Here is a 26,658-nt window from a genome sequence, read left to right as displayed (position 1 = left end):
AATCAGTTCAAGAATGCTTTCTCTGTCAAACGCATTCTCTATTTCTCTCTTTCCCACCCCTCATCTTGTCAATGACACACACTCTTGCCAAGAACAAATAGGCAACAAATTCTATCACTAGTTGCCCTTGAGAATGTTGCCTTGAATGCCTGTTGACACTTGAACGTCTGTTGTATCCTTGGGGTGTAAGCAGACCCACAGAGCTGTTTATGAAGGCAGTTTCATGTCGTTGACCCAGGTACACTGAAGGAACATTGTTTCAAGTTAGGATGGTGAGCACCTTGGAGAGCGAGCAGGAGGTGTTCCCATGTACCTGCTGTTTTTGCCCTTCTAAATGGTAGTGACCATGGGTTCAGAAGGTGCTATTGTAGAACCTTAGTTAGCTACAGCCATGCTTCTCCTAGATGTTGCACACTGCTCCAACTTTGGACTGATCTCTCACTGACACCAGTCCCACCCTTGCCAGTTATCCAGTAAAAACCTGATTGTGACAGTTGGCATTTATGTATTGTCTTTTTAGTGCAGTAGCATATCATGAAATGCTTCACAGGAGAGTTATCAAACAAACTTTGAGACACAGTGGTAAATGTGTTATTTTTCAAGAAGTTTTAAGGGATGAGAGAGAGAGAAAGGTGCTTAGGGAGTGAAATCCAGAGTTTGGAGCCTCAGGCAAATGAAGATACAGATGTGGAGTAACAAAACTTCAGGATGTGGAGGAAGCTAGAATTGGACGAGCAGAGACCTTGCTGGGTTGTAGGCTGGGATGCGGTCGAGGAGATGGAGACTGTGAAGTCATTTGTAAGACACTTAACACTAGTGGTTGTTTTGACCCAGCTCAGTCATAACAGTCAGGTCAACTAGCTCCATACAAAGCAGAGATTAAACAAGGAATCATTGGAGTGTAGTCACACAAAAGGAGGCATTTGGCCCATCATGCCTGCGTTGGCTTGACAAACAAGCCTCATTGCCTGGTGCCAATCTCCTGTTTTCTCCCCATAACCTTGCACATTATTTCAATCCAAATAATCATCAATCCCTCTTGAATGCCTCAATTGAACTTTCCTCCACGTTTCCTGGTAGTGCATTCCACACCTTAACTACTCGCTATGTGGAGTGGTTAACTGTCCCTTTTTTTGTCCCCTCCCTCATCACTCCTGTTTCATTTCCACATCACTTTAGACCAATGCCACCTCATTCTCTCTTTTTTTTAAAACAAGCAGGAATGCACGGTGGCCCAGTGGTTAGTTAGCACTGCAGCCTCACAGCACCAGGGACCTGGGTTTAATTTCCTCCACCCCCCCCCCCCCCCCCCCCCCCCCCACAACCTTGGGCAACTGTCTGTGTGGAGTTTGTACATTCACCCCACGTCTGTGTGGGGTTTCTCCAGGAGCTCTGGTTTCATCTCTCAGTCCAAAGATGTGCAGGCTGGGTGCATTGGCTGTGCTAAATTTCCCATAATATGCAGGGATGTGTAGATTACTGGGGGGATGAGTCTGGGTGAGATGCTCTGAAGGCCATTGTGGATTTGATGGGCCTAACGGCCTCTTTCCACACTGTAGGGATTCTGAGGAACTGTTTTTCCCACTTCACTCCACTTTTGAAAACCTCTGTCAAATCTCAAATCTCCTCTTGATCACCTCTGAGAGGAGAACACTCCCAACTTCAATCTATTAACAATACAGTCTGTCCTAATTACTATTTCACTCACAAGCTGAGCGGTCAAGAGATCTGGTTCTTGCATTGATGAGGCTGCTTTGATTTAGGTCAGTCAGTGGGCGATTGTAGCGCCTGAGCTAGGCTATTCTGGGAGCTGGAGACACAGTGGGAAGATCTGTGTGGTTTTCCCGTTTCATGAAGGAGCTGTGTCTTCAAGAGATTGTCAGGGTGGGGTGGGAGGTTGCTACAGTGGAGTGTGGTGTTAAAGGGTTGGTGATTTGCTGATGTTGTACCTTTTTTTTAAGAATGGAGCGAGGATCGAGTGAATCATCACAGGCCAGTCAGTCTCATGTTTGTAGTGAGCAAGTTTATCAATCCAAGAGTAACAATAATCTGCCACTATCTCAGTCTTGGATTAGTCAAGGACAGTCAGCACTGAATTGGAAAGAGATGATTGTCTTTGTCTGTGACTAACTTGATTAAATCTTTTGAGGAAATAACAAGAGGATTGATGAGTTTAGTGCAATTGATGTGGCTCACATGGGGTTTAGCAAGACTTTTGATGATGTGCACATTACAGCTTGGTTTAAAACAAAATGTCATGCCATGGAATCCAGGGGAACGTAGCCAGCTGAAAATGTAATTGCCTCATTAGTGGGAAACAATGGGTAATTGTTGACGATTGTTTGAGATTTGAAAGGCTGATCCCAAAGGGTTTTGCAGAGTGCAGTCAGGCCCCCCTGCTTTAATGATTTAAGTGCATGATCAAAATGTTTAGCCTTGTGTGGGTGAAAATAGCTGCAAACTGCAGTGTTAGGATTCCAGCTGACGGTAATACTGGACAGGTCCAATTCCACGGCGAGAGCTGACCTGACAGACCATGAGTTTTAATTTTCTTTGTTTTCCATGATGGTCACTCGCTGGACACGTTTACAAAAGGTTGCCAATATACTTTTTTTTGAGAAAAGAGCTTAAGTTATGATACAAAAGAGAAACACAAACTATACTGTACTAGATCAGGACTATTGGAATGATCCCATTGCAAAAATTCGAACGAAAGATTATGGGCTCCCCCTAAACTGATCTGGGACCAGGATCACTGGAAGTGCTAAATAAGATGGTCATAAGGGCTTTAAACGAGTTGAGAGAGAAGGGCTCAGCAGAGGTTTTTAGAATGCAGAACTAGTAATAAGACACAGTATGGAAAGGATTGGGAATCTGACTTCCGGAACCGCAGAAAAGGGGCAGTCAGTGCAGCACCAATAAAGTTACGCAGCATGTGCGACATGGTAAATGAGTTTGTCGCACTAATTTGTACCAGATAATTTCAATGTTGTGGGTATCACATGGACATGGCTGCAAGGGGATCAGGGCTGGGAACTATTTGTCCATGGATGCACTTCCTATCAAAAGGACTAACCGATGGCCAGAGGGGGACAGGCTTTCCCCTTTTTTAAGTAAGAAATGAAATCAAATTAAATTGATAGCAAGAAGCGATATAGATCAGAAGGTGTAGAATCTGGGTAGAGATGTGGAACCGAAAAGGAAAATCTGTTCTGGGAATTATGTATAGCTTCCCTTCCCCAAAATTAGGTTGGTAGCAGAGCCCAAGAAAAGGAATTCATGGAATGGCTACAAGATGTTTTGTTCTGGAGCTGCGTGTAGTACACCCCTTCAGGGGACAAGCAGTTCTGGATTTAGTGGTGTGTAATCAGGCAGACTTGATTAGAAAGCTTAAGGTGAAAGAACCCCTAGGGGACAGCGACCGTAGTATGATCTCATTCACTGTGCAGTTTGAGAGAGACGCACACGCGTGCATGCCACAGTACTGTAATTAGTACAAGTAACGGCAGAGACGTGAGGGAGGAGCTGCCCAAAGTTGGTTGGAAGGGGAGCCTAGCAGGGAAGATGGTGGAGCAGCAATGACCATGGTTTCTGAGTGAAATTCGCGAGGCACAGCAGAAATTCATCTCAAGGAAGAAAGATACTAAGGGGAGGGTGAGGGAACCATGGCTGACAAGGGAGGTCTGCGACAGCATCAAGTGAAAAATAAAGCTTTCAATGTCGTGAAGATTAATGGGAAGGCTTTTTAAAAACTATCAGAGGATAACTGTTAAAGCAATGTGGTGGGGGCTGGGAGTGTCGGAAGCAGATGAAATAGGAGGGTAAGCTCACCAGTATTATCAGAGAAGATTGCAGGCGTTTTTTTATTAGATATCCAAAGGGTACACGAGAGGCAGGAGTATACATTTGACCACTGGAAAAGTACTAATCAGTCATCAAGAAATTGTGGAGGAACTGATTAGGTACACTGCATCAATCTTCAGGGCGGAAGATACCGGCAGTGTACCAAACTTCAAGGGAATCCAGGGAGAGGTGAGTGTAGTGGCCATCACTAAGGAGAAGGTGCTGGGGAAGTTAAAGGTCCGAAGGTGAATAAATCACCCGAACCAGATGGACTGTACCCCAGAGTTCTATAGGAGATAGCTGATGGAGATTGTAGAGGCATCGGTGGTGATCTTTCGGGAATCACTGGAGTTAGGGAGGGTCCCAGAGGGCTGCAAAATGACAAATAATAACACCCGTTTCAGAAGGGAGAGGCGCAGGAGGAGGGAAATTACAGGCTAATTAGCCTTGTCTTGGTTGTGGGTAAGATTTGAGTCCACTATTAAGGATGAAATTGCAGACTATCTACAAGTGCATGGTAAAATAGGGCTGAGTCAGCACAGCTTCATCAAGGGGAAGTCATGTTGACAAATCTAGTAGAAGTCTTTGAGGTAACAAGCAGGTTAGGCAAAGGAGAACCAGCGGGTGTGATATGTTTGGATTTCCAGAAGGCCTTTGACAAGATGCTGCACAGCAGGCTGCTCAATCAGAAAAGAGTCTGTTATGTTAGGGTTAAGTTACTGTTATGCCCCAGAGGATTGGCTGGCAGGCAGATGGTAGAGAGTGAGATTAAAGGGTTTTTTTCAGGATGGCGGCCTGTACTAGGACCAGAACTATTCATGTTGTATGTTAATGATCCGGATGAAGGAACTGAGGGCATTGTTGCTAAGTTTGAAGGTGATACAAAGATAGGTGGGGGGACAGATTAGTTTTGAGGTAGGGAGGCTTCAAAAGGATTTGGATAGGTTAGGAGAGTGGACAAAGAAGTGGCAGATGGGGCACAATGTGGGAAAGTGTAAGATTATGCATTTTAGGAGGAAGAATAGAGTTGTAGACTACTTGCTAAATAGGGAAAGGCTTTGGAAATCTGAAGCACAAAGTGATCACAGTCCTGATTCAGGATCCTCGATAAGGTTAACCTGCTGGTTCGGCTAGCGGTTAGGAAAGCAAATGCAATGTGAGCATTCATTTCAAAAGGGCTGGAATATAAGAGCAGAGATGTACTGCTGAAGCTCTACAAGGCTGTGGTCAGACTGCATGTGGAACGTAGAAAGCAGTTGTGTCCCGTATCTGAGGAAGGCTATGCTGGCATAAGAAGTTTACAAGAATGCATTTGGAAATAAAGGGCTTGTCGTATGAGGAGCGATTGAAGACTCTGGATCTGTGCTTGATAGAGCTTGGAGGGGTGGGGCTCTGAGAGGATTTGAATGAAACTTAAAGAATGCTGAGAGACCTGAATAGAATTTGCATGGTGAAGATGTTTCCACTAGTAGGAGAGAAAAAGGGCATAGCCTCCGAGCAAAGGGGTAACTGTTTAGAATGGAGATGATTTTTTTCAGCCAGAGGGTGTAGCATTTATTGGTGCAGAACACTGGAGGCCAGATATTGAGTATGTTTAAGACGGAGATAAGTTCTTGATTAGTAAGGGGGGTCAAGGGTTACAAGGTGAAGGCAGGAGAATGGGTTGAGAAACATATCAGCCATGATCAGTGGAGCAGACTTGATGAACCAAATGGTGTTCCCTTTTCTCCCAGCAATACCCTGACAGACATTCCAACTCCACACTAAAGCTTTGTGCTCAGCTGACCCTACTGTAATAGGTTAGCTTTTGACAAGCTGCTATGCATCCAATCAATGCTGTTTTCCTCAGTTATCGCCGAGATCTTGAGGCTAGCTCAGCTCGCTATTATGTGACATAGATTCCCTTAACTCATTTTCAACAGCTTTGGAGGACATTGTCCTCTCTGACACCTCAACAGCCTTCTGATTCCAGAACTTTGATCTCTCTAACATACACATAGCTCCAGCCACCTCCACAGCCCTGAATGTTTGGCATCTGCTAACACAGCGCCTTTGCTCTTACATACCTGTGTTTTTTCTTCTTTTTGAATCTATTTTTGCCTCCTCTCTTTTGTGGACGAAAAACATAAGGAAGCAAACAGCTCAGTGACTATATCCCCAGCCGGTTAGCTGAAATCATCGAACCTCCCGTAAAGGCTATTCTGAACTCTGCTCAGAATGACTTTCTGATCTTTTGAGAGAAATCGAGACAGAGTTTCACAGAACTGAAAACCTCAAACCCTTTTCTCCTCCACCAGAACCCAAGTTCTCAAGAATGAATGTTGAAGTTTTGTAACAGTAAGAAGGTATGGATTTTTCAGGTGGGTGGAAAAGGGGCAAATAGAATTCAACCCAGAGGGACCTGAGGTGATGCATTTGGGGAGGCCAGACAAGACACAGGAATGAACAGAATAGGGTAAGGTATTAGAACATAGAAGTATTGAGGAATTTTGCAACGAATGTCCACAGTAGGAAGATCATCCTGCAAGGACCTTAAATGTCCACAGCATGGTAACTCAGTGTTGAGCACTGCTGGCTCGCAGCACCATGGACCTGGGTTCAATTCCAGCTTACGGTGACTGTATCTGTGTGGAGTTTGCACAGTCTTACCACCTCTGTGTGTGGGTTTCCTCTGGGTGCTCCAGTTTCCTCCCACAGCCCAGAGATGTGCAGGGTTAGGTGCAATGGCCGTGCTAAATTGCCCCATAGTGTCCAGTGATGTGCAGCCTGAGACTGTAGATGTGCTTGCCAAGCCGGTGGGTTTGGTTGCAAACGTTTCGTCTCCCTGCTAGGTGACATCGTCAGTGTGCTCCAGTGACATGTTGGTGTTCTGTCCCACTTTTGTTTATATGCCTTGGTTTGCTGAGGTGTTTAATATCACTTAGTTTTGTTTCTCAGTGGCTGAACACAGGATCAAATTCCATGCGTTTGTGGATGGGGTTCCAGTTGGAATACCAGGCCTCTGGGAATTCCCTGGCGTGTCTCTGTGATTGGCTTGTGCGAGTAGGGATGTGTTGGCCCAGTCGAATTCATATCCCTCGTTGTCTGTGTGTAGTGAGACAAGTGAGAATTAGTTGTGTCTCATGGTGGCTAGTTGGTTTCATGCATCCATATCGTCAGTTTTCTTACAGTTTGGCCTGGGTAATGTTTCGCACAGTCCTTGTGCGGGATTTTGTATAGGCTAGGTGGATTGGTCATGGGGACTGCTGTGTTACAGGGATAGGGTAAGAGGCGTGGGTCTGGGTAGGATGCTCTTTAGAAAGGTAGTGTGGATTCAATGGGCCAAATGGCCTGCTTCCACATTGTAAGGATTCTATGATTCTTTAGTTCTATGATGCCTGAAGTTGGTAGGACAGGTCAATAACATTGTGTGCAAGGTAAGTCAAATCCTCCCCTTATTAGCCAAGGTGTAGACTTAAAGAGAAGGAGGTTATTGTTTTTAATTTACTCATGGGATGCAGGCATCTCATGGCCAGATCATTGCTAATTGCCCAGAGGGCAGCTAGGCTCTGGAGTCACATGTAGGCCAGACCAAGTAAAGATGGCTGTTTGTCCTCCCTAAAGGATATTAATGTGCCAGATGGGGTTTTCCTGACAATCAATAATGGCTTCATGGTCACCATTAGACCTTTTAATTCCATTTTTTTCTCTTGAATTTAAGTTCCATATTTGCCATGGTAGGAATTAAACCTGGGTCCCGAGCACATTGACTGAGTTTCTGCATGAGTAGTCTAGCATAAATATCACTAGGCTGTTGCCTTCCCAAGGTTGTATGGAATCATTAGATTGGCCACAACATGAGTACTCCGTAGTTGTGGTCCTCCTCAGCAGAGAGGATGTAATTGCAGTGGAGACGGGACAGAGGAGATTTTCAGAGATGTTGCCAGAACTGGAAAATGGTAGCTGCAAGGAATGTTTGTACAGGCTGAGGTGGCTCTGTGTGGAATGGAGGAGGCTGAGGAGAGGTCGGACAGTGTGAATGGCAAGGTCCTGTTTACCTGAGCAGATGGGTCAATCATCGACAGAAGCATTGCGGTGATCAGTGTAGAAGTCACTGCCTGAAAGAGTAGTCAAGGCAGAAACCAGAAGGGCTGTAACCTGTTGGAAAGTAGCTGGAGGAAGGATGGGTCAGTCATGATGGACTGGATGGCCTTCCTCTGTTGTAAGATTTTCCAGGTTTTTCTAAATATTTCAAATAGCTTTTAGGAGGAATGTGGGGATAAGGTGAAGGGAGGTGCAGCATATTTGTTGCCCCTTGGGAGAGGGCGAGTTGAACCATCACCACCTGTGTTCTAACAATTCCGAGATTCCTTGGGGGTCCGTGAAGCAGAGCTTAAATTGTAATGTACTGGCAGATAGGGGCAGGCCACTTGGTTCTGCTCGCTGGGCTGAGTGCGACAGATTGGCGCAGCTAGCTTTCCTGTTGATAGCTGTTTGTTTTGTGTGTGTCAGCACTGCAGATGCTGTGAATCTGACTGAGGGGTGTGTGTGTGTCCATCTGCCTGTAGTCCAGCTGCATACCCTCGCCACAGTTTGAATGTCACAGATGTTCAGCAGGCCTGAATGGCTGGTTTGCAATACAGTGTGATGCCAACAGTTTTTTTTTTGGTTCAATTCCTGCACTGGCTGAGGTTACCACGACGTACTCTGCTTCTCAACCACTTCCCCTTGGCTGGGGCATGGTGACCCTCAGGTTAAACCACCATCCCTCTGTAATGAGAGGGAGCACCCTTATGGGCTGGTAGGAGTATGTTGACTTTATGTTTACCCTTAACCCCGGTCATTTGTGTAATCCCTGACTGACCTCCACCCCCGCCGCACAGGTCTGCCTCTGAAAGGTGGGGTTTGAGGGGAAGATGGACAGACTGGGTCAGGATATGTGAGAGAGAGAGAGAGAGAGAACCTGGATTGATGGGGTGGCCAGGATTGGAATGGGTTAAATATAAAGCTAATAATCGAGAAAGAAGGTTTCAGAAGAATTGCCAAGCAATCTGTCGCCAGTACGGCCCCCTGGGAGGAAGACAGTGCATCCTCTGACAGAGTATCGTCCTGTTTGGTGTGTTGTCAGCTCAGTAACTCCCGTGGACTGGAGCAGGAAGCTGGGTCAGTGAGTGCGTTTTGCAGAGCTGAGAGTTCCTGTCCTGGCAGCTCTGAGGCTGGAACAGTGCTATGGTCTAAGATATAACTTACAACATTGGAAACACTGCCAAAAAAAAAGCTGACACTGCGCTCCCCATGGTGGAGAGCACTCGTCTCTTGTCCTCTTGCACCACCCTCCCCACAGTGGGGGTGCACCTTCAATTCTTCACCCCCACCACCCCCTCCCCAGGAACACCGTTATTCCCCCACGTCAGAAACCAGTGCTGAATGCTGCCCTCTGTACTGGATATCGTTGCCAGACTATGCTGTGGGAAACTGCCCTGTCTCGCTCTCAGGAATGTGATGTATTCTGTCACTAAAATCCCATACAAAGGCGGAGGAGTGCTCCCAGGTGTGCTGGCTAATACTTATCCCTCAGCCAGCGTCATTGAAACAGACCACCTGGACACCGCCATTGCCTGGCAGATTGTGGGATCTTGCTGTGCACAAAATACTTGCCTTGTTTTTCCATCACAATAGAGAACACAAGGCGAAAGTACGTCATTGGCTGCACAGGGATTTGGGATGTGCTGATGGGCGTCAACACGAGAATTGTTGAAGAGAATTATCTTTTTTTTCCTCCCACATGTATATGTCTCTCCTTGCTGTCTGTTTTGTCTCTTTCTCTATCACACGCTCTGCCCCTGTTATTAGGGTTCAGTCATGTCAGATCTGAGACCTTTTTGATTGCGAGGGAATATTGAACCTCCTGTAGTCTCTGTGTGACCTGCTGTGCGACTTTCTGGAATTGATGTAGGTTTTGTTGTGTTGCAGTCTGTGATGGAACCAGGCTCCCTGGTCCGAGTGGTCTTCGATTTCCTGCCCAGTGTCTCAGAGGAGCTGCCTATATTTGCGGGTGATGTCATTGAAGTGTTGAGTGTGCTTGATGAGTTCTGGCTACTAGGGAAGAAAGACGGTGTGACTGGTAAGCATAATTGGTTAAGCAGCTTCTCCCCCACCTCCTTGATCTTGACCCAACCGCCCCCCTCCATTGCTCACCACCTCTGCTGTTTTTTTCATTTATTTGAGACAGGAGTAGTTCTTCTGCCCCGTTCAGACCCTCAGTCCTCTTCCCTCATACAAATGCATCACAACCAGCCTTCCTCTCAACATTTCCCTACATCCGACCTAAATATTCACTAAGTGCCAGGCAGTGGCCATCTCCAGCCGTTATCCCTCGACATCCAATAAATCCCCAACTATCCACATCCTGGGGTCACCATTAACCACAAACTAAACTCAATCGTCCATATACATACTGTGGCTACAGGAACATGCCAGAGGTTTGGAATCCTGCAGTGAGTAACTCCCCTCCCGTCTCCCGGAAGCCTGTCCACCACCTACAAGGCACAAGTCAGGAGTGTGATGGAATAGTTCCCACTTGCCTGGATGAGTGCAGCCTCCAACAACACTTGACACATCCAAGTAAAAGCAGCCTGATTGATTAGCACCACCTCCAGAAGAATCCACACTCTCCTCCATGAGTGCTTGGTAAAAGCTGTGCGAATGATCTACAGGATGCACTGCAGAAACTCTCCAAGGCTCCTTAGACAGCACTTTCCAAACCATCTAGAAGGCCAAGGGCAGCAGATACATGGAAGCACCACCCCCTGCAAGTTCCCCTCCCAGCCACTTGCCATCGTGGCTTGGAAATATGCCACCGTTGCTGGGTCAAAATCCCAGAATTCCCTGCTTGATGTCATCATGGGTGTCCCTGCAGCAGTTGAAGGCAGCTCGCCACCTTTCCAGGGGTAACTAGGGACAGACAACTAAGAACTGGTCCAGCCAACAATGCGGAGAACCCAAGACAGAACAAAAAAGATGGAGTGGCTGAACCAACATTTCTCTTTCTCTTTCCCCACCCTTCACACCTCCACCCCATCCAACACCTCCACATCCTGCATCGACAGATTGTGAACTGATGTAAAGGTTATGTGCTGAGGGAAACCTGCAATTTCCTACTCACGTAGAACCTGACTGACTCACTGAACTACAGACAATTCAAGCTCTGAGTCCTCCCGTTACTGCCCCTGGTAGCGGTACTTTGAATGGGCGAAGGCAATCTATTGGAATCCTGATGTGTTCAGATAAAAGCTGCTCCTTGGCGTTTTTTTTTTGTTCCTCGTGTGTGATTCGGTGAGCCTGTGTTTCCTCACGGCCTTGAGGCGGGGGGGTGAAACAGAACAAATATCGACCCATTTCAGAAGAAGGGCACTGATCCAAAACGTCAGTTTTCCTACTCCTCTGATGCTGTGTTCCTCCAGCTCTACACTGTCATCTCTCAGCCCTTGAAATCTGCTCTTTGATATTGGTAATTATCATTACTAGTGTGTGGCATTGGGGATTCCCAGGACGGGCCCAGCCAAAAGTTAGGTACGCAACAAAGTTTACTCTCTCAAAGTGAAAGTGAATCTTGCTTAAAGCTGTCACCAAACCGTCCCTGGAGAGAGATAGCACAAGATTTGATACAGAGTAAAGCCCTCTCTACACTTTCAATCTGAAAGTAAAATTTTCTCTATACTTTTAAAGTGAAAGTAAAACTCACTTGACATGTCCGTATCCATGACTCTCAAGACAGGGACAGCACAGGGTTAAATACAGCGTAAAGGTGTTTTTACATTGCCCCTTTTTGAGACTTCCCAGGACAGGGACAGCACAAGGTTAGAGACAAAGTAAAACACTCTACTCTTTTAAACTGAAAGTAAGCTCCCTTGACACTGTCCCCATCAAAAAAAAAACTCTCAGGATAGAAACAGCACAGCACATGGTTAGGTAGAGAGTAAAGCTCCCTCAATACTGTCCCCTTCAGAAATCCTCAGGAAAGGAACTGCCTGGGGCTAGACACAAAGCAAAGCTCCAACTTTTTCAAACAGAAAGTGAATGTCCCTCAACACTGTCCCCATCAAACACTCCCTGAAATGGGACGTCCATGGGGTTAGATACAGAGTAAAGCTCTCTACTCCTTTTTTTCCTTAAAACTGAAAAGAAATGGAAAATAACCTTCCCTCCATGTCACCCCATCAAACACTCCCCAGGCAGGGAGAGCACAGGGTTAAGTACAGAGCCAAACTCCCTCCGCTGTTTGAACTAAATGTAAAGTTCCCTCTGTTCTTTTAAGCTGAAAGTGAAGCCCCTGACGTTGTCCCTATGTCTGGAGAAGGACAGCACAACAGAGTAAAGCTCCCTTTACTCTTTTAACTTGAAAATAAAACTCATTACTTTTCCCTTTTTAAAAAAAACAGTAAAGCTCTCACTGCCCTATCCCCATCAAACAATCCCAGGACAGAAATAACACTAGGGTCATTGCATTCTTAACTATAAGAGGTGAATTAATACAGCTTTGGACCGCGTCTGTTTTACAACATAGGAGCACAGCAGTTTGAAGCGGGAGTAGGCAGTTCACCCCATTGAACCACTCTGCCATCTCACACCATAGTGATGAGCTTCTCCTGGTCTCCACTCCCCTTTCCTGTCTGCTCCCCACTCCCCTTTCCTGTCTGCTCCCCATTGCCCTTTATCCTGCTTTTCATCAGAATATCCCGCCTTTTCATTTTTGTTTCCTGGGACTGGCTTAGCCTCATGGTTAGGGCTATGAACCTTCTTGGTTCTGGATTCAGTCCCCAGACCGTGTCAGTTAACACTTTTTTAAAACAACGGCAAAAAGCAGAAAATTTCAGCAGGCTCTGGCAGCACCTGTGGAGAAAAATCGGTTAGCATTTCAGGGTTTGGTGACCCTTCTTTGGTTTGCGTTTTGTTCCCCCTTTTCTGCCCGCCCTCGGTTTGGGCCTAAACCCCACGTGCAGTTGGACAGGTATCTCCTTCAACTTTGGACTCCTCTGTCAGCGATTTGGGCAGATGGTGTACTGCATGTTGTGCGCGCGAGAACAAGTTTATGTTTCACGTGATGGTGGCCTCTCTGGCTCTCTCTCTCTCTCTCTCTCTCTTGTCCCTCACCCCACCCCCTCTAGGGCAGTTCCCCAGCAGTTTTGTGGAAGCTGTCTCCATTCCGAACACCAAACTAGGGGAGAGGCTGTGTGTTTGCATCAATGACTTTGTCGCTGCCACCAGCAGTGACCTGTCTCTCCGCCGTGGTGAGTGTCGTGACATTTCAAGTTATTTCGGAGAGAACTTTAACACCCTTCGGTCAGGAATATCTGCATTGATTATAACATGGGCTAAAGGTGGCAACAGTGGCAGGTTACAATTTTATGTAGTGCTTTATCATCGACTTAAAGGCCCTTCTCTCTGATCCCAACAATTTGAGAGAATGTGGACAGGCGCATGGAGGCCTGGCTGGAAAGACCCTTTTTAAAATAAAAAATATCTTCGGGAGGAAGAGTGATTTACACGAGGTATTCCAGATCTGAAGGCTCGGCCACCAAAGATAGAGCATTATAAGTTGGAATGTTGAGGGATGATTATTTGGCAAAATGCTTGGGAATGCTCCCACTCTCCTATGAAGTCGAAGTCATGGGATCTTGTGTCACCCTGTAAGCGGGTAGATTGGGCCTCGGTGTAATGTCCCATAAGATGAGCAGAATATGACCATTCTGCATTCCCTCAGTCACGCGCTGGAAGCCTCAACTGGGAGCTTTGTGCTGGAGCCCTGAGTGTGGGCGTTTTTGAGCTGGTGGCTGTGTGACTCACAGGTGAGTGTGCCACCCACTGAGTTCAGAGGACGGGACATTCGTCAATCCCATGATCCATTTCTCGGCCAACACAAGGGACGTTCAGCAAGAATGACGCCAAGCTGTTCCCCGCAATGATTCAAAACTCTGTGAAACCGTGTCGGAAGGCTACTTTTTTTTTCTGAATCACTGTGTAAGGGAGGTGTCTTTTTCATCAGCCTTTCATTATGTTTGTTTTTGTTTGAATGTATAGCTGAGGCCCCATTCTGCAGTGGGTTTGTTTTGTAATTGAAAGAACTTGGCATCACTTGGGTGCTATCAGAGACACAGACCCCATTGTGGTCAGACAGCCCCCGGCTGACCCCCACCCAGCTTTGGCATTGCTCAAAGGCCAGTTCAGTCGTCGTGTGATCCCTAAACACAGGGCCGAGGTTACAACTCATTTCTGTTGCTACATTCCTCCACCTACATGACCATTCTTTCACAGAGGCAAGGGAACAATGCCAAATGTTACTAACTGGATCAGAGGCCAATGAGTAAATGGACCAGGGTCTGGCAGTAATCATTTAACCTACAGCATATAGAGATGACCGTCAGCCCCTCAAACCTGTTCTATTGTTGCATTTGCTCCCCTGCCCAATTTTTAAAAAAAGACAACGCAAACTCTTAAACCCGGCCTTGAAAGATCTAATTTAAAGCCCAGAATTCCCCACCTTCATTTGGAAGGAGACTTCCAGATATCGTTTCCTCTTTTTTGTGTGAAGAAATACACTTTGAAATCTTAATAAAAACCGAAAGAACTGTGGATGCTATAAATCAGAAAGAAAAGCAGAAATTGCTGGAAAAGCTCAACAGGTCTGGCAGCATCTGCTGAGCTCCTCCAGCAATTTTTGTTTTTATTTTTGTTTCTTGGAATCTTCCTGGATACTCTCCAGAACTGCTCTGGCTCAAATTTTACAGCAAGTTTCTTCTTGTTCTGCACACCCTGCCAAGGGAACTAGCTTCTCTCCATCCACCCAATCTAATCCCCCTTGTCGTCTGCTACACCACCAGCCGATTTGAAGAGAGGCTGGATAGGCAGAGCCGAGGAAGCTGGGGTGGGGTCCAATTGAGTTGCCAAGCCCAGAGGGGCACAGACGGTGTAGGTGGGAAGAAACTGTTTTCCCCTTCAGTGGATGGATCACTAATGTTTTGAGGTGAGCGGCAGGAGGTTTAGAGGGGATTGCAGGAAGAATTATTTAGCCCCGAGTGTGGTGGGTTTTCGGAAGTCAATGAATGAAAGGGTAGTAGAGGCGAGAGCCCACGAGCGCTTTAAAAAATATTTAGATGATCTCTTAAAAAGCCATAGCATACAAGGTAACAGACAGTCCAAAATGCTGGGAACTAGGATTAGAATCGATGATTCCAGAACCACAGCCAGGTTAGAATCAAACTGTTCTGAGGGAAGGGTCACTGGACCGGAACAGTAACTCTGATTTCTCCCTACGGATGTTTGTCGGACCTGATGTGCGTTTCCAGTAATGTTTGTTTTGCTTTCTGATTTCCAGCATCCACAGCTCTTGTGTTTTTTTTTATTTGGTTAGAATCCATGAAGCTTGATGATCAAAACAGACAGGATGTGCTGAAGGGCCTTTATGTTGTGCTGTAAAACTCTGACAATGATTAGATCACCCATTGTCTGCCTCACCCCAGCTTTAACTGATTTCTTGATGTCTTCCAATATTTTCATTATAGGTTTATCTAATTTGCTGTACACCCTGGGGCTGATCAGTTTCCCTCCACCCTGATGAAGCTGAATTCCTGACACAGATGCAATCACATGTGAAACACCCTTCTCCCCCACCAAATCTTTTGGTCTCCATATTAATTCTAGTATTGTCCTCTCATCTCAGGCTCACTACCCTCTCCTGAAACCCATCCCCTCTTGTAGATTCTCTCAAGACTTGAAGTCTTCTCACAGTGTGATAGATCAGTGGTTAGCACTCTTGCCTCTCAGCATCAGGGATCAGGGTTCAATTCCAGCCTCGGCGACTGTCTGTGTGGAGTTTGCACATTCTCCCCGTGTCTGTGCAGGTTTCCTCCAGGTGCTCCGGTTTCCTCCCATAGTCCAAAGATGTGCAGGCACAGTGGATTGGCCGTGCTAAATTGCCCGTGGTGTACAGGGATCTGTAGATTGGGTAGGTTACAGGGGGACGGGTTGGGTGGGATGCTCTGAGGATCAGTGTGGATTTGTTGGCCCGAAGGACCTGTTTCCATACTGTAGGGATTCTATGAATTCTCAGCCGTACAATTTAACCTGACTTAACCTGTTTCTGTCAGGTACGTGATCACGCACTCCTGCACACGCTCATACCATCACACTCTCGCACAGGCGTGAGTGATGATGTGCACACATGCACGGACACAGAATTTTGCACAAAGAGACCAGGTCATATGTTGCAGGCCCCAGTGCTGTTTGTGGTCCAGGCCCTAAGCCTGACCCCTCCAACCAAACCCAAGTTCATTAGGTCCACTGCAGACCAGGACCCCTGAAGTACCTAAATAAAAACCAAAGGAACTGCAGAAGCTGTGTATCAGGAACAAAAACAAAGTTGCTAGAGAAGCTCAGCAGGTCTGGCAGCATCTGTGAAAGAAAAAAAACAAGAGTTAATGTCTTCGGTCTAGTTCTGAGGAATGGTCTGAAACTTTAACTCTTGTTTTTTTTTCCTTCACAGATGTTGCTAGACCTGCTGAAGTTTTCCAGCAACATTTCTTTTTTGCCCCTGATGTACCTCTCTTGTACCCACCCCTGTTTAAAAGATTTTAACAAGTAACCTGGATAATGTTCAGTAGGTCAGGCAGCATCTGTGGAGAGAGGAAAAACAGGTAATCGCTCCCGGTTTATGATCTTTGGCCTGAGCTCCGAAGAGCTTCAGAGATGTGACTGGTTAGGGAAGCAAATGCATTGCTCCTGAGAAAATGTTGCCAGTTCGAAATGACTGTGGCTCAGTTAGTGATTTGAACACCAGAGGGCAATCTATCCTTGCTGAGGGGGAGCGGCCTGAGATTCACTTCGAAGCATTTCATTGAATCTCAGGAACTTGCTAAATGCTTCTGTCCCAGGCTTTATTTCCCTTGGACTCCTGGTGGAAGGGGATGTGAATGAATCACTGAGCTTGTGCCTCTCACCTGCACGAGCTGCTTGGATAGGCAACTGGAAGGTCTCTGTTTTCTTTTTTACTTATTCCTTGCTCAGTTCCCTGGTTAATGATTGGGACCCCCCCAACCCAAGATCATCGAAAGCTTTTCTGCCGCCTTCGCTTCCACGCTTACTACTTTAACTGTGAGCCTCACCGTCCCGTCACTGACCCCTTCACCCGCCTCCAACACAAGTCCTCCTCCTGGATGCCACCCCCAGGCCTCCTACCCTCTCTCAACCTCTTCAACTCCAACAGCCGTCGAGACATCAACCGCCTCAACCTCTCCACCCCTCTCACCCACTCCAACCTCTTCCCCCGCAGAACGGGCAGCCCTCCGCTCCAATCCCAATCCCACCACAAAACCTGCGGACGAGGGAGGTGCAGTTATAGTATGGCGCACTGACCTCTACATCACTGAAGCCAGGCGCCAAATCTCTGACACCACCTCCTACCACCCCCGGATCATGACCCCACCCCCCGCCGAGCACCAAATCATCATTTCCCAAACCATCCATCACCTCAGGTGACCTCCTACCCACAGCCTCCAACCTCATAGTTCCCCACCCCGAATCGCCCACTTCTATCTCCTTCCCAAAATCCACAAACCCGCCTGCCCTGGTCGACCCATTGTCTCCGCCGAACTTATCTCCACCTATCTGGACTCCATTTTCTCCCTCTTGGTCCAGGAACCCCTCACCTACGTACGTGACACCACCCACGCCTTCCACCACCTCCACAACTTCCATTCGCCGGTCCCCAATACCTTATTTTTGCCATGGATGTCCAGTTCCTATACATTCCCCATGCAGATGGCCTCAAGGCCCTCTGCTTCTTCCTGTCCTGCAGGCCCGGCCAATCCCCCTCCACCGGCACCCTCATCCACCTAGCCAAACTCGTCCTCACCCTCGACAACTTCTCTTTCGATTCCTCCCACTTTCTACAGACAAAGGGGGTGGCCATGGGAACCTGCATGGGCCCCAGCTATGCCTGCCTCTTTGTAGGTTATGTGGAACAATCCCTCTTCCGTACCTACACTGGCCCCAAACCCCACCTCTTCCTCTGTTACATTGATTGTACCGGTTCTGCCTCTTGCTCCCAAGAGGAGCTCGAACAGTTCATCCACTTCACCAACACCTTCCACCCCAACCTCAAGTTCACCTGGGCCATCTCCAACACATCCCTTACCTTCCTGGACACCTCAGTCTCCATCTCAGGCAACCAGCTTGTAACTGATGTCCATTTCAAGCCCACCGACTCTCACAGCTACCTAGAATACACCTCCTCCCACCCACCCTCCTGCAAAAATTCCATCCCCTATTCCCAATTCCTCCGCCTCCGCCGCATCTGCTCCCAGGATGAGGCATTCCACTCCCGTACATCTCAGATGTCCTCGTTCTTCAAGGACCGCAACTTTCCCCCCACAGTGGTCGAGAACGCCCTTGACCATGTCTCCCGCATTTCCCGCAACACATCCCTCACACCCTGCCCCTGCCACAACCGCCCAAAGAGGATCCCCCTTGTTCTCACGCATCACCCCACCAACCTCTGGGTACAACGCATCATCCTCCGACACTTCCGCCATCTACAATCCGACCCCACCACCAAAGACATTTTTCCATCCCCACCCTTATCTGCTTTCCGGAGAGACCACTCTCTTCATGACTGCCTTGTTCGCTCCACACTGCCCTCCAACCCCACCACACCCGGCACTTTCCCCTGCAATCGCAGGAAGTGCTACACTTGCCCCCACACCTCCCTCACCCCCATCCCAGACCACAAGAAGACTTTCCACATCAAGCAGACGTTCACCTGCACATCTGCCAATGTGGTATACTGCATCTGCTGTACCTGTTGTGGCCCCCTCTACATTGGGGAAACCAAGTGGAGGCTTGGGGACCGCTTTGCAGAACGCCTCCGCTCGGTTCGCAATAAACAACTGCACCTCCCAGACACAAATTATTTCAACTGCACCCCCCCCCCCCCCCCAAACACCATTCCACAGATGACATGTCCATCCTGGGCCTCCTGCAGAGCCACAACGATGCCACCCGAAGGTAGTATATTCCACTTGGGAACCCTGCAGCCTAATGGCATCTATGTGGACTTCACCAGCTTCAAAATCTTCCCTCCCCCTACTGCATCCCAAAACCTGCCCAGCTCGTCCCTGCCTCCCTAAACCTGTTCTTCCACCTATCCTCTCCTCCCACCTGAAGCCACTACCCTCATCCGACTCCCCCTGACCACTCCGTCCTCCCTGGATTGACCTATCCCCTCCCTACCTCCCCACCTACAGTCACCTTCCATCTCTGTCTCTTTGACCATTCTATCTCCTCTCCACCTATCTTCTTCTATATCCATCTTCTATCTGTCTCCCCCTCTCTCCTTCCTTATTTCTGAACCTCCTCCCCCTCCCCATTTCTGAAGAAGGATCTCGGCCCAAAACATCAGCTTTCCTGCTCCTCTGATGCTGCTTGGCCTGCTGTGTTCATCCAGCTCCACACCTTGTTATCTCAGATTCTCCAGCATCTGCAGTTCCTACTATCTCTGAAACATACTTAAAAGTCTCTTGACTGCAGGAGCTGTCCTATTGGTGCCTAATCTAATGCTCACTCCCTTCGCTACACCCTCTGCCAGTGGCCATGTCTTCAGCTGCTTAATCCATTGGCTCTGGAAATTCCTCTCTAAGCATCTCCATCTCAGCCTCATTTTCTTTGGGCCATTCTGTTAAAAGGTGATGGAGTGAGATGGGAAGGGGATTGAGTTAGGATATAAACACAAGCACGGGGGAAATGGACCAGTTGGGCTGTTTTTAGACATGTTTAATGTTAGATTGTCTGAAACCTTCCAAATGTTCCCCCTGTCCTGAGATCTCCTGTATCTCCACCTGTCAGTCCAAACTGATGGGTTACAAGCATAGGTTAGAGGAATAGTGGGATGCTGTTCAGAGGGTCGGTGTGGTTTCATAGGTTGAATGGCCTGCTTCCACACTACAGGGAATGTTTTGTAACACCCAGAACAAATCATTACTATTTATCAAAAAAACCATGCTGACTTACAGGAGTGGGCCATTCAACACCTCCAGCCTGCTCCATCATTCAACAAGATCATGATTCATCTAATTTACTCCAAATTATGCCCCTTTCTCACTGCCTCTTCTCTTCTCCCCCCCACTACCCCCCACCCCAATTAATGCTCCTTCTCACCTCATTGACGTTCCTCTACCACCCCCATTAACATTTCAGCACAGCCTCCCCCTTTTTGCTTCTTAAGAATCTCTGTCTTAAAAATATTCAAAGAATCTGCTCTTGCCACTTTTTTTTTAAATCAGGAAGAGATTTTCAAAGACTCTCGACCCTCTGAGGGGGTGAGAGAAAGTTTCCCCCTCCTGTGTTAAATGTGCGAGCCCTGATTTTTAAACCTGACTTCTTTCACATGTAAGATGAAACATCCTCCCCAAAGGCCCCCTCAGGATCACATAAATTTCAATCAAGTTGCCTCTTATTTTTACTTTTCCAAACTCCAGTGGGTACAAGCCTGTCCAATATTTCTTCATAAGAAACCTGCCCATCCCAGGTATTAGAGATAGTAGGAACTGCTGGTGCTGGAGTCTGAGATAACAAGGTGTGGAGCTGGAGGAACACGGCAGGCCAGGCAGCATCAGAAGAGCAGGAAAGCTGATGTTTAGGGTTGGGAATCTCCTTTCTCCAACGCTGCACCTTGTCAGCCCAGGAATCAGCCTGGTAAACCTCTGCACTGTTTCCAAAGCACCTGCATTGTCCCTTGAATAAGGTAACCAATACTGTTCACTATACTGCAAAGGCACTCATAGACTCATGGAATCGTCAGTGTGGAAGCAGGCCATTTGGCCCATCGATTCCACACAGATCCTTAGAACATCCCACTCAGACCTACCCCCCCCCCCCCCCCCCCCCCCCCCCCACCGCCATTCTATCCCTCTAAACCTGCATTTCCCATGGCCAACCCAGCCAGCCTGCACATCCCTGGACTGTTGGTGGGGGGAGTTCCCACAGGCATGGGGAGAATGTCTTTGTGGAGTTTGCACAATTGCACAAGGGTAGACTTGAAGCTGGGTGCCTGGTGCTGTGAGGCAGCAGCGCTAACCACTGAGCCACCTGCACAACTGGAGCATAGCCTGTCCACTTTTGTATTCATTCCCCTCACAATAAACTGTAACTTTCTAATGACTTGCTGCACCTGCATTCTAACCGTACGTAATCCATTGCACAACAGCACCCTGATCCCACTGCATCTCGCAGTTTCACATCTGAAATTTCTCATCGTTTAGATAATTCAATTGTTTTTATGCTTCCTGCCAAAACAGACCATTTTGCGTTTTCCCACTATTTGACAGGTCTTTACACAGTCACTGAACCTGTGTAATCTCCTTAGACTCCATGTATATCCTCTTCATGATTTCCTTTCCCACACCCTGTCTTTACATCATCAGCTTCATCCAAGTGGTTTATATAAAATTGTCAAAATGCAAGGCCCCAGCAGCAGCTAACCTTTTAAAAGGAAAAGCTGGGTTTTAGACCTGTATTTATTGGGATTTAGAAGAATGAGAGGAGGCATTATTGGAATAAGATCAGATGGATGCAAAAAGGATGTTTGCTCCCTCGGACAGACCACAACTAATGTGTACACAGTTTAAAAAGGGAGGGTCTCTAACCTATGAAGCAAATGAGAAAGATCAGACTCCCATTGCCCCTCTTACTCCTCTTCTCCCCCAGAACAGTGTCAGACTGGAATTCTGTTCCTTTATAGCAATGTAAGTAGGCCCCTTGAAGATATTTAAGGATGGGTTTGACAGAATTCTGATCAATAGGGGGTTAGAGGGTAATGAGAGTTGGGCAGGGAAGTGGATTTGTGACCTCAATCAAATCTTATTGAAAGGTATGCAGGGCAGAATGGCCTACTCATTATTGTGTTCAAACAGGAATATAGTAATGACCAAGCCATCTGATACTTTTTTTTTGTTTGGGTTTTTTTTTAATTGACTGTTTGAGCAACAAATATTGACCAGGCGACCAGGGGAAATGTCCCTGCTCCTCAGCAAAACAGGTAACGTAGGGCCTTCTATTGCCACCTGAGAGGCAGGGCCTTGGTGTAATGCATCATCTGAAAGACACTGCCTCCTGCAGTACTGCACTGGATTCAGTGCTCCTGTCCCTGGAGTGGGATTCGAATCCATGACCTTCTGGCTCTGGGGTGGCAGTGTGAACTCTTCAGACCTTAGACAGAGTTGGGTGGGGTGTGGTGGTGAAGAAGTGGTGAAGTTCAGCAGCAGGGGCTTAATTCTTGGATTAAAGCAAAATGCTGTCGATGTTTGGATATCTGCAATAAAAGCAGCAAGTGCTGGAGAAACTCCGCAGGTCTGGCAGCATCAGTGGAGAAACGGTTAGCTTTTCAGGTCCAGTGAGGCTCTTCAGAAATGACAGGGTTTGGGAAAGTGATTTAGCTCTTGTACGAGAGGGGGAACAAGTTGAAATGACGGAGAAGGGTGCGCAGGGGCAAAATGCAAAAGGACTGCTAAAGGTGATCGAGAATAGATATAGATACACGCTGGGTGTTAATAGCAGAAAATAGGTCAGCTTGGTTTAGTGTCATTCTGGACCTGAAACATTAACTCTGCTTTCCTCCACCAATGCTGTGAGACCTGCAGAATTCCTTCACTTATTGTGCCTCAATACATCCATTCTTTTTTGCTTTGTCATCCATGTCTCCTGCTCTCTACCCACCCCCAACCCTCCACCTCTCTACTACCCCGCCCGCCCTCCCTCCCCCCACCCCCCCTCCCCCCACCCCTCTCCAACACCCCCCTCCACAGGTGACATTGTGGTTGTGGAAGACTCTCCCGATGGATACTGGCTCAGAGGACGCACTAACTGGGGCCTGTGCGGCATGTTCCCAGCCTCCTGCGCCCGGGAGCTGCGTCTCTCATCCCGGGCCCGCCAGCTCTCCCGCCATTTGGGGGTCAAGTTGCCAGATTATGGCCTGGGCCTTGCCCGAGCCCTGATGAGCCTCTCTGCCCAGCTGCCCGAGGAGCTGGACTTCACTGAGGGTGACCTCATTACCATCGTGGGCCTGCCTGAGCCTGGCTGGTATGAGGGAGAGCTGGATGGCAGGCGTGGGATCTTCCCTGAGGGCTTCGTGGAGCTGGTTGGCCCCCTGCAGACCCCCGAGGGGACATCTGGGTCTGGGCTGGGTGGCCGTGAGGAGGAGGAGGAGGAGGAGCAGGACGTTGAGGAGGAAGGCAATGGCATTGAAGAGGAAGGGGAGGAGGGCATTGAGGGGGAAGGAAATGTGGAGGGATCGGCAGCCCCAGGAGTTTACGTAGTGGCCATGTATGATTTCCAGGCCCTGGAGCCTGAGGAGCTAGACTTTGTTAGGGGTGAGCGGATCAGGGTGACTGAGACTCTGGAGGATGGTTGGCTGCAGGGGTCAGTCGGGGGTCGGACTGGGATTTTCCCATTCCGGTTTGTAAAACTGGAGGGGGATGGGCAGCTGGGGGGCTTGGAGCAGTTCGGTGCCAGGCCGACAGCCCAGGGGCTAGACTCCACTGGGAGGGGAACCTTCACTGAGCCGGTGTTGACCCCTGACTCTGCAGGGACACGTGGTAACCGTGGCCAGGTGACCCAAGCTGGGCCGACATCGAGCCAACCTGTCTCATTCCAGAGTCGGGGGTCGGCAGAGATTCCTCAGATCCCAGCTGTGCCAGCAGCTCCAGATCCGGAGCGGCTGAGCGGGGAGGGTGACCTGGGTCAGCAGAAGTCAGGGGTGAGGAGTTGGAGCCCCACCCCTGTGACCCCTCAGGGCAGTGGCTGGTTGGGTTTGGGCCTGGCTCCCGGGGGTGACCTGGACACCAAGTGCTCCGAGCAAATCGAGGAGTTCAACCGCAGCATGCCAGGCCTGAGGTCAGAGGTCAGTCCAGCATTCCGCCGCCACTTCTCCATTTCAGACTACAGCACCGAGCAGGATGTCGCCAGTGGCTCCCCCCAGAGTCCGGGCCGCTTTGCCAGGCCCCCTCCTCCCCGCCCTCGGGGCTCTGCCCCCTCTCCTTGGCCCCCCTCTCCGCCTCGGCCTCTCCGCCCCTCGAGGCCTGCGCCCCTACCCCCTCCCCATGCCTACTCCCGCAAGGGGTGCCCCTGCCCACGGAGGAGCCCCCAGCCCAGACCAGCTGGGGGGTGTCATCCGCTGCTGGAAGCGGGCAGCGAGTCGGAAGGTGCGCCCCTCCCCCGGGGCCCGAGCCCCAGCCCCCTGCTGTCCAGGATCCAGGAGTTGGAGTGGGACTTGGAGATGCACTACCAGACCCAGGAGGCTCTGAGGGTCATGGTTGAGAGACCGGCCGAGGAGAGTCTTCGTTCTGAGGCACTGGAGAACCTGGAAATCTGCTCCTATAGCATCAAGACGTTGGAAGGAGAGCTTCAGACTTTGAAAGGTAAGACTAGCCTCTCTGAAACTTCAATGTAAACGTCAACCCAGGCCATTCAGCCCATCTTAAGAGCTGTCAGTGAAACTCAAACCCCTGTGTCCTTATCCCCCTCCCTACCTCCCCAAAGCCCTGCCAATGGTTTCCCTTCAAGTATTTAACAGCCCCCTTTTTGAAAGTTCCTGTTGAATCTGCTACAATGCAGCATTCAGGCAGTGTATTCCAGAACACCACTGCATTTTTATAAGAACACCTCTGTCTATTTGGTTGTTTTAACAACCTGCTTGTATCAATCGCCCCCTGATCACTGAACCTTCTATCACTGGAAGTAGGTTCTCTTTAGAATGAAACTCTCTCACTGGTTTTGACCCCCTCCATTAACTCACCCTCTTTAGCCTTACCTGCTGTGTGGAGATGAACCCCAGCTGCTTCAGTTCCTCCATGTTCATCGAAATGCGCCCTCAAATCCTGTAATTCACTCTTCCCTGCTGTTTCTCCAGCTTTAAATGTAAACCCAGCCACTTCCTGTGGTTCCTCATTCTCACCAGGGGCCTCTGTGTGTGCCTCTGTCTTCTACATGCGGTTCATTTGGGTCATGTGCTGGGGGAAAAGCTGATTAATGTATCACTGCATGCTGAGACTGATTACTATGTGGCGAGTATGTGCTGGTATTTCCAGGGTTGCTGCTTTTGCGGGGAGAGGGCACGCTGTTTTGTCTCAACCTTTGAGACTGGACCCTGATCGACCTCCTGATTTGCTGGAAACCAGGGAAGTGTTTGCTCCTGGAGGAGGTGCTTGCTCTCAGGGAGTGCCCTGGCTCCTTTTCTGGAAGTACCTGTTTGCTTTCTTGTCCCCACGCCCTCCCTCAGTGTGTAGTTTTGGGAGGAGGCTGGAAGGTGTCAGGTCGTGCTCTGTGCTGAGTTTTGTTTTATTCACTTGGGGCTTGGTGCTGGGGACTGGAGTTTGTTTAGAAACCGGCCACCCAGGCTGGGGAGGGCAGAGGAGACTGCACTGCCAGTCTGCCTGGACTATGAAAGGGAACGTGCTCCTGGGCCAGTCTGCCCCATACCCAGCTCACAGAATGGAGGATTGGGAATGTCGGGATTATCGGAGATCTCCGCTTGTAGAGACCGGCTCCCTGACCAGGAACAGTTTGTACCGAAGGACAGCTCCGAGCAGTTTCCGACACTCTGACATGGTGCTACAGAGGAGGCAGGTTCGAGGTGAGGGTTTGAACAACTTTCCTGTGTGTGTCTGTGTCACACACCTACTTGGGTTACTTGGAGCTTCTTAATCCTCTGGTGCCAATTTGAAGAGTTTGTTTTTAAATTATAACTGGCTCTGCCGGCTTTCCTTCTCTTCCCACCCGCCCCCCCCCGCCCCCCACACATACACACATACACACACACACACGTACACACACACGTACACACACACGTACACACACACGTACACACACACGTACACACACACGTACACACACACGTACACACACACGTACACACACACGTACACACACACGTACACACACACGTACACACACACGTACACACACACGTACACACACACATACACACACACATACACACACACATACACACACACATATATATACACACACACACACACACACACACACACATACACATAAATAAACTTTGCTCCAAACTGCTGCTCTCGGCAAGTCCCTGTGTTATTGGCTCTTGGTGCAGCAACACCTTGATTTTAAAACTCCGTTTTCAAATCCTTCCTCGCTCCTGCCCCTCCCCTATCTCAGTAATCACCTCCTGGCCCCAGTACTCTCGGAGATTTCTGCGCTCCGCTGATTGCACAACCCCATTTTAATTAAACCAACCCTGGGGTGTTCTCAGTGGTCTGACACCCACTCTTCTCCCACTCTTTCCCCGCCCCCCCCCCTTCCCCACCAACCCGAGCTGTGGAATTTCCTCCCTCACCAGGTTAATGATGGCCTTGTGTGGTTAGCTGTGGTGGAGCTTGGTGTCGGATTTTCGCATTAAATTGGGATGAAACTTTTCTGGAGTGCTTGCTATGTAAGCGCAAGTTGTTTTGCTGTATTTTCTCTTTCTTGTACGTGTTGGGTGGATTTGGACTCTGTTCTCTGGTCCTGTTCCTCCTTTTGGATTTGCACAGTCTGTAGGAGCCAGCAATTCATCCCCAGCTTGGGTCTAAATCTGTATGTATCGCTGCCCCCCTGCCAACTCCATTCCGCCTGCACTTTGTCCAGTGTCCCCTAATGTCTCCTCATCTCTCTCTCTCTCTCTTTCTCTTTCTTCCCCACTCCCAGTCTTCTCCCTTTTTTTCTGCTATGTTCCTTGCTGCTTGCTCCCAGTTCTGTTGTTCTTAACACAGTGGCTCAGCC

The 26,658-nt window shown here is 48.6% G+C and overlaps 1 protein-coding gene across 5 annotated transcripts in view; it reads left to right on the top strand.

Moving 5' to 3' along the window:
• The window catches only part of dnmbp (dynamin binding protein), a 102,660-nt gene that overhangs the window by 20,103 nt on the left and 55,899 nt on the right, over positions 1-26,658 (top strand). For 4 of the 5 annotated variants that reach the window (XM_048550758.2, XM_059653011.1, XM_048550760.2 and 1 more), the window contains exons 2-4: positions 9,796-9,946; positions 12,990-13,112; positions 22,677-24,287. In XM_048550758.2, the coding sequence (XP_048406715.1) occupies positions 9,802-9,946; positions 12,990-13,112; positions 22,677-24,287 (1,879 nt within the window). In that variant the 5' untranslated portion in view covers positions 9,796-9,801. Of the gene's footprint in view, positions 1-8,959; positions 8,986-9,795; positions 9,947-12,989; positions 13,113-22,676; positions 24,288-26,658 lie in introns of those variants that run through there. The other variant, XM_059653012.1, reaches the window with a different exon arrangement.

Source organism: Stegostoma tigrinum, chromosome 20 (assembly GCF_030684315.1).
Source record: "Stegostoma tigrinum isolate sSteTig4 chromosome 20, sSteTig4.hap1, whole genome shotgun sequence".
NCBI classification, from domain to species: Eukaryota; Metazoa; Chordata; class Chondrichthyes; order Orectolobiformes; family Stegostomatidae; genus Stegostoma; species Stegostoma tigrinum.
Note: the sequence above shows the minus strand (reverse complement) of the source record. Positions and strands in the feature narration are given on the sequence as shown.